Source organism: Garra rufa, chromosome 6 (genome assembly GCF_049309525.1).
Source record: "Garra rufa chromosome 6, GarRuf1.0, whole genome shotgun sequence".
In the NCBI taxonomy this organism is placed as follows: Eukaryota; Metazoa; Chordata; class Actinopteri; order Cypriniformes; family Cyprinidae; genus Garra; species Garra rufa.
This window is the reverse complement of record NC_133366.1, coordinates 47,557,943-47,566,112: the sequence shown is the minus strand read 5'-3', so window position 1 is coordinate 47,566,112 and position 8,170 is coordinate 47,557,943. Positions and strand designations below refer to the sequence as shown.

Sequence of the window (8,170 nt, the reverse complement as noted above, 5' to 3'; positions counted from 1 at the left end):
AGGCCTAATACAAATCTGTGTGTTACAGAATGAAATAGGCTACTATGACAAATAACGTTAACGTTACTGGCCTGCAGGAAGACGTCTCATGCTCTTTAGTTAACCTTAAGTCATCAAAAAACATTAATTAAAGAAGTGTTTCTCAACTGGTGGGTCGCAAAAACGTTTTGAGTGGGTCGCGGAGTGTGCAGTCAAAGAAACAACAAACGCAATTCTGTTTTTTTCTGACGCTAGACTATTATTTTGAAAGATGTGCGTGAAATTCTAAAATTATTTTTATAACTGCTTATAAAATAAAAATTCCCTCACCTAAAAAAAAAAAAAAAAAAATTCCAGTCCTGTCAGTCATACTGTGCTCGTTACGCGCACTCTTCAATTACACACGCAAATTTACCATGGTAACAGAGCTTATTAGTGCTTTTGTGGGTGTAATTATAGCACAATTCTTAACACCTTACTTCGGACCTCACTAATTTTCAAACCCTGGTTACGGCCTTGCCTTTGGGTCACATGACCATACTGTCCCCCCCCACTTTTAAATTGGCTGCTACGCCCCTGGGTGAGAGTTTTCTGAGAGCTACATGAGCATCTCCGTGTATGTCACGTATTGCTATATAGCATCTTTTTTTACTGATACCGAACCCATTTGTTCATTTGACCTTGTAGTTTAGTTGTTCTTCAAAGAAGGAATGTAGAGGTACACTCATTTAGGCTTGCCAATGGAAGAAGATACTGTAGTTTATAGTCACTAATAAAAGATAGATGTGGTATCACCTTAGGAATCTAAAAAGCATTTTCTTTTTCTGGTACATTGTAAGCAGTGTAGTATTGGTCAGGTTTTGGAAGCAGAAAGTCCCTGCATGACAGGAACAGAAGAGTAATGATGGTGGAATTTTCATTTTGGGTAAAGAAAGAAAGAAAGCAAAGTGGACAGTGGACAGCCGTCTGTTTTAATAGACAAATAGTAGTATTAAAAATAATACATGTTGCAGTACTCCTGCTTTAAAACTATATATTTTCTGAAACTTTGTAATAGATAAACAAGTCTTTCGCAAATCAACAATTACAATAAAATCCACATATGCCATTATTATTGAATTTTTGAGGTGTCCTAATTTTTTTATAAAAAATACAGTACAATACTGTAAAATCTGCCTGTAAATTTACAGTAAAGTTTTACTGTGACAATAATATCCTGCACTAGACTGAAAAGTAGTACACAACTTCATTAAAATTGATCAATAATACATTTCTTCATAAAATGCTCAATTGCAATTCTCAAATCTTAAATAAAACCAGAAACCAGCATGACTGTATACATTCTTTGCTGCCAATGCTGGTTATTTTCTTCACAAACTGCATATGATTTTGTTGCATTGAAACTGTTGCAATCGATTATACAAGGTTATTCTAAAAGGTAACTAAGAGGCTACGTGCTTTCATCAGTCGATTCAGGCGTTTCACCAAAGTCTCCCGCTTTTGGCCAATGTCAAAGTCTTCTTTAAGCAGGTTGTCCACATCATCTTTATTTTGCAGCAACTGCAACATGTTCCTTTGCAACTCCAAAGCTGCTTCCTGGAGCAGCAGATAGCGGATCACCATTGGGATCTGATCAGCTAAACGTTTGCTTGCAATCTAGTGAGGTAGATAAGAGCATGTCAGATATACATTTCGATTTGAGCTGATTTCATAGAAAGCTGTAGTTGGCACACTTACCATGTAGTAAGATTCAAGATGCAACCTCATCTCACGCAAAGTGGCACCACTGTCTGTGCCTAAGTCTACACTCCCAAATTGAAAAACAGGAATTTTCCGTTTGGAAATTTCTTCCTCCTCCTCTTCCAGCTTATCCTTTGCATGTTTTAGGCTCTGGCTGTATGTGCCATCTTGACTGTAAACAATGAGCTCCATCTTGAATTGGGTCCTCAGCATGGATTCTGCCAGGGATTCTTTATCCTGCTTGATGGCTTCGATCTTAGTCTAAGAAAGTTTATAAAAGCTTTGCTGTTGTAAATTGTAGCAAGAACAGAAATTCTTTAACTTTTGTGTCATACATCATTCTTTCTTGTGCTATACAGAAAAGAAGATATTTCGAATAATGTGGGTAACTAAACAGTAGCTGGTCCACATTTGTTAGATAGTGGGGAAAATACTATCGACAGCAACTGTTTGGTTACCCACATTCTACAACGTTTATGTTCAGCAGAAGAAAGAAACTAATTCAGGTTTCAAACCACTTGAGAATGAGTAAATGATGTTGTAAAAATAAACCACTATGACAGAATTAACAAACAAATGACAGAGTTTTCAGTTTTGGGTGAACTATTCTTTTAATGTTAATAAAACAACAAAACTGAGAAAAATTACTCACTGCTCATGACTGATGAACTTTAATGCAGTTGCTTTAAAAAATATAATTTATGTATATAGTGTATAGAGAGTTTTATTTTAATATTTGTTCATTCAATTTCATTGATTGTTTGGCTACTGCTAAATACTGTACGTAAAAAAAAAAACACTGTTTGTTTTATGTGTATTTGTAATGATTTTAATGATATGATATTTTTGCCATATCGTCCACCCCTAACTTGTTTGGCTGTGCTACAAAACTTTCAACCTCTCTAGCACCAGTTCTATGTGCAAAAAATTTAATGTACAGCCCTAAATGGCGTTATTATTATTTTACCAATTATATAGAGCTCTGGGGCCGTATTCACAAACCATTTTATCCTACCTCTAAGAGTTCTCCTAAATAGCAAGTTTTTAGCTAAAAGTTTTCTCTTAAAACCTATTCACAAAGCTGCTGAGACAAACTTTTACTAAGGAATAGAGGGAAGTCTTAAGCTAAGAGTAAGTGCGTGGTTGACCTCGTTACTATGGAAAATGTCCTGCCAAGTTTAAAAAAAAAATGTTGCCATCAAGATTTTAAAATGCAGACTAAGTGTCACAAATTAAACAAGTATATGTTCAACTGATTATCAGCTGATTTCTTGTGTGCTTCTCATAAACAATTAGCTGAAATGCATATAAACATATAAGCTTTTTTAATTAACAGAATAGAATAATCATGGCTGATAGGATATGCAAACGTAAAAGAAAACCAAACTGGACGCAATAACAGCTGTTACTTCTTGCCCAACTTGTTAATGAAAACAAGGCTATAATCAAAGAAAAAATTGGCGTTGGAACAACCTCCAAAACCAAAAAAATTGTGTGGGATAGCCATTTTAGGATAGTTGGGATTTGGTCTTAGGAGTCCTCTTTACTGCTCCTAATGTTGAGCTACTTAAGATGTTTTGTGAATACAGGCCCTGTTTTCTAATGACCCTACAGGTGAGCCATGGCTGCCAGAAACACACATGAACATGACATGAACATACAAAAACTACCTTTGCTATTTTCAAAAGACTGGGAAATCCAACGAAGCTGCACTGGGCCAACTGGATGAACTTCTTCCTAACAACATCTATGTAAACACAAACACAATATTAATAGAGTAAGTTACACATTCAGGCTTATCCAGTGCGTCTGGTTTTGTCATGAGAAACTGCACTAAAGACTAAATAGCAACCTTTAATCTGACGCAATTCACCTTTTAATAAAAGAAAAATCCACCTGGAGCAACCTCGAGTTACATGCATTCATGGGTTTTCTTTCAATGTGATATTTGATATTTCATCCACTATGCAACTCTATACCTTTAAATGGATTGTGCCAAATGAACATTTCAGGGGGTTGAGATTTCCTGGTGAACAGTGCTTTAAGAATAGTTTTACAACATGTACTATAGCAACTACCTGTAAATGATTGAAAACTCATTAAATTGATTTGAAATACAAAACAATACTAACCAGAGATGGTCTTCAGTGTCTTTAACGCAGGATCCTCCAACAGCTTCATCTGTTCCCTAACAAGTCCCTCAAAAGTCTTGTAATTGATGAATCCTGGAAGCTCTCTTCCCCGATATTTGGCCTCATAGCGTTCAATTTCCTTCTCAATCTTCTTTTTGACTGCAAAAGATTTATGAATATTGAGAGGAGGCTCTTTTGTTCTATTACCACCAAAGATTTTTTTAAAGAGTCTATCAGGAGACCAGTGATTAAACTCAGCTTTTCATACATTAAAGGAAAGCAACAGTACACATAGCAGGTGCCAAGCATAAGCCTCACTCACAGGAATATCCTGAATTATCCAAGAAGCTATTCCATTTTGCAAATTCTCGACGAAGCTCTGGAAATATCAGTAGAGTTGAGGAACATTTAACTTCCTCCCCAGTGGTCAGGTTGAACATATCATGGGTGAAAGCTGTAACTTTCTAAATTTAGTGATAAGATGTGAAAGATTTCAGTGACTTATTTCAGTATTAAATATTCATACTTTGATCTAGTAGATTTCATGATTGTACTCACATCAATGAGAAAGCTCAGTCTTTCTCCAGGTTCTGTTGGGGGTCCATTGCCGTATGCCTCCAGCTCCTTCTGTGTTTCAGCGAGCTTCGTCTCGATTTGCTCTTCTAATCGAGGCAGAGATTTCTACATAACAGATTAGCAATGTAAAAATTAGCTATTTTTATTGTGAGTCTAAAAATGTAGCTGTCTTTTGTAAGAAATGACAGCTACTTTACCTGAATGTGATGAACCAACTCAATTGTTAGTTTCTCAGCCAACATGGGAATAGTAGCAAAACCTTCTTCATAAAGTTTGCTAAAGAAAAAATGCCATAATACATCACAAGAGCTTTTTTTCATTTAAATTTACTAGAATCCGAAAAAATAACAATTGCAAAATGACTATTAGAATAATAAAAACTATTAGAATAATATTGCAAATAATCACACATGAAAAAAGCTCAGACACACCCCCAGAAAGGAAGAAAATATTTTAGCATTCAGCTTACTAAAAAAAGGGTCTCATAGCATAAAGGGTCTCACTAAATACCATGTTATTTATAATAATGCAAAATGAATTTACTCACCTGAAATGAGGATGGTCTTTGAAGAAGGAATTTTCGGTTGCTGTGGCCTCATTTATAGTGACCTTATCTATTATTTCTTTTTGTCCCCTGCATCTTACAATCATGTAGCCTTTACTAAGGTGAATGACCTCATTGTGCACAATGTCCACGACTGTCCCTTCAGTGCCCTTATCCACCAGGTCAGGCTTTGTTAAGATGCCTGTAGTAGACAAATGATCAGAATATAATCAGAATATGCATGGCAACTTGTGGTTTTACTGACTCGTTCAATGTAACCACATTATTTTTAATATAAAAAAGCATGCATCCATAAAATAAAAACAGCTCTCTAAGGTGCTATCCACCTTATTCCAAAATAAGGTGGATAGCATTGAAATGCAATAAGTAATATGCACCTAATGTTCTTTCGCCCTCAGGGTCCTCCTCCTGAGCCATCTTTAAAGCTTCTGTAGTTGCGATGTCAACGTTGCATGGCACCACAACCAGGTTGATTGTTTCTTGCTTAGTAACAAACTTCCTGATCAGTCTCTTAATCTAGAGGAAATGTATTTGATTGATGTATCTGTATCTCACTCACAAAGTCTTTTTTTAAACAAAATATAGTGAATATGAAGAGTTTACCTGATCTCCAATATTCTCAGGTTGCCCCTTGATTGCCACTCGTGCGATACCAGGGAGGTCAATGAGAGTGAGGTCAGGAACATTGGCAGAGGTGATCTGCAGACTGATGAGTTCATCACTAATACCAACACCTGGTCCAGCCATCTCATCCTGGGCTACAAACACAATTATATACAAAACCTAAGTTGTATTTACTTTTTTGGAAGTTCTCAACATGCATTCTAAGAATTCTCTACCTTCACGAATCTTTTTCTCCACTTCTGCTGGGTCATAAATATCTTCTACTTTTTCCAGGTAGCTGATTCTCCCCTGCCATTTCTCTTCATCTTTAGTTCTTATCATCTTGAGCTCAAGAGGGCATCTTGTAACAATTCCTATAAAAAACATGAAAGGGTGTTTGCTAGGTTTGCTTAAGTATCACAGCATAGCAACAAGAGAGTACCATCACTGTGCCATGGCACATCCACAGTAGCTACTTGCGTTAATTACGCAAATGCGGTACAATTTACATTTATATACAGTGCCCTCCACAAATGTTGACACCCTTGGTAAATATGAACAAAGGAAATTAAAATATGGTAAATATGAACAAACTATGAAAATAAATCTGCATTGTTTATCATTTTAATCTGTCATTCCAAATAGAACAACTGAAGAACAACTGAACAACTCTAATGCATGTTGGCCAAAATTATTGGCACCCCTAGAAATGCTTATGAGTAAAATATCTCTGAAGTGACTAGGAGCATTAAATTTCCTGTTCCACAGGATTATAAGTATGAGGAACACAAAAGTCAAATTCTCCTAATCATTCATCACAAAATAGAAATCCCCTATTTGCACCATAATTAAGAAGTTCCAATCAACTAAAGATGTTACAAATCGGCCTGGAAAAGGACGTGTGTCTATATCATCATAATGCACAGTAAAGAGGAGAGTTTATATGTCCAAAGACTCTCCAAAGATCACAGCAGGAGAATTGGAGAGGTTAGTTGAGTTTTGGGTTCTTGGCCTAAAAAACAAAAATTGAACAGCACCTACATCACCACTTGTTGTTTTGGGGGGTTTTAAGAAAAATCCTCCTCGCTCATCCAAAAACAAATTCAGTTGTCTGACACTATTTGAATTTCAAACAAGACTGGCTTCTATAGTCAAATTAAGCTAAAAAAAAAAAAAAAGAGCTTTTTGGCAGCAAACCCACCAGATGGGTTTGGCACAAACAGGGATCAAAAGTACCCCATGCCCACAGTTAAATATACTGCTGAATCTTTAATGTTGTTGGCTTATTTTTCTGCCAGAGGTCCTGGGCATCTTGTTCAGATGCATACTGGATTCTAGCAAATACCAACAGATAAAAAAAAAATCTAAACATGTTTTATCTAAGTATATGCATATTTTTTTATTATTTCATCATGTGTTGTCCTTACCACTACCCCTGGGTAACGCTACTCCTGACAGTGCCTCGAGAACAGAACTCTTTCCTGAGCTTTGGTCTCCAATGACGGCGATGGCTGGCAGCGCCAGGTCCTTTTCCACTCCCAGAGAACGTAAATTGTCGATAGTGTCGATGCAAGGGCGAATTTTTTCCTCATATTGCTGACTGAACGTGTAACTCATTTTCTCCATCCTTAAACAACGTCGAATTGTCAAAACAACAGATAGAAATCTTTTTTTTTCCACAACACGTCAAAGTGTCAGACAACGTGTACTCCTTCTGAACTACTCTCAAAGTGATGCTGTTTCTTGACTGGTAAGGTGAATCCAAGACCGGATTCGCTGGTAAGTTTCATTTCCTAGATACTACAGTAGTTTCGTTTTTGTCTCATTCATTGTCTCAGAGCCGGCCCAAGGCATAAGCGAACTAAGCGGCTGCTTAGGGCCCCGTGGCCACCAGGGGGCCCCCAAGAGTACATTAAATTACATCGTTTTTTATTTTTATTTTTTATTTATATATGTATAATATTTCAATGGATATCATTTTGGTAATGAAAACCATTATTCAATAAACAAAAGAACAAAAACAACGCAACATTATTTTAACTGGCTGCTGCAGGATGCATACAGTTGGAGTATGACAGCCATACCATGCCTGACTGAGGTAACTTAAATTCATTGAAGAAGCAGCGTCACTGCAGCAAAACAATTAATAATGTCACAAAAAAGGACATATCTTTCTGGTGCTGAGAAAAGAAAAAGTAAGAAATCAGAGGAAGAAAAAAAAAGCTGTATATATAGCTGTATATATATTTATATAGCTGTATATAAAAAAATGTTTTATGTGTGTTTTTGCCTTTAAGTAGATGGTAAATAATGTTGAGATTATCAATTTCACTTTTGCACAACAAATAAATAGAAATTTTGGTATGTTGCAAATTTGCGACAACAGGCATATGCCTCGTTCAGACTGTCAGCCCAAATCCGATTTGTATGCAAATCCGATTGAAATCCGATCTTATTTAGGTAGTCTGAACAGCAACGAACTACCTGAAATCCGATTTAGTCAAATCCGTTTCGAGCTACATTCGTATGTGGTTTGGAATCCTATTCAAATTGGATTTCTGCTTTTTCAAGTTTT

General features: G+C 36.3%; 1 protein-coding gene across 1 annotated transcript; it reads right to left on the bottom strand.

The window, feature by feature from the left end:
• Window positions 1-931: 931 nt before the first annotated feature.
• LOC141336000 (interferon-induced GTP-binding protein MxA-like) lies at window positions 932-7,367 on the bottom strand. The gene is made up of 12 exons (XM_073841508.1): window positions 7,023-7,367; window positions 5,832-5,969; window positions 5,596-5,750; window positions 5,370-5,508; window positions 4,975-5,173; window positions 4,625-4,703; window positions 4,410-4,532; window positions 4,174-4,315; window positions 3,852-4,010; window positions 3,390-3,466; window positions 1,717-1,980; window positions 932-1,635 (listed from the first exon to the last, which is right to left on the bottom strand). The coding sequence occupies exons 1-12, from the start codon at window positions 7,219-7,221 to the stop codon at window positions 1,411-1,413; spliced, it is 1,899 nt and encodes a 632-aa protein (XP_073697609.1). The 5' UTR covers window positions 7,222-7,367; the 3' UTR covers window positions 932-1,410.
• Between the last annotated feature and the right edge of the window lie 803 nt (window positions 7,368-8,170).

Coding starts and splice junctions, on each gene's coding strand:
- LOC141336000 (XM_073841508.1), bottom strand. CDS start 7,221: ATGGAGAAAATGAGTTACACGTTCAGTCAGCAATATGAGGAAAAAATT. Junction 5,970..7,022: donor AGCGTTACCCAGGGGTAGTG/GTAAGGACAACA, acceptor TGTTTTTTATAG/GAATTGTTACAAGATGCCCT. Junction 5,174..5,369: donor TGAGGGCGAAAGAACATTAG/GTGCATATTACT, acceptor TGTCTACTACAG/GCATCTTAACAAAGCCTGAC.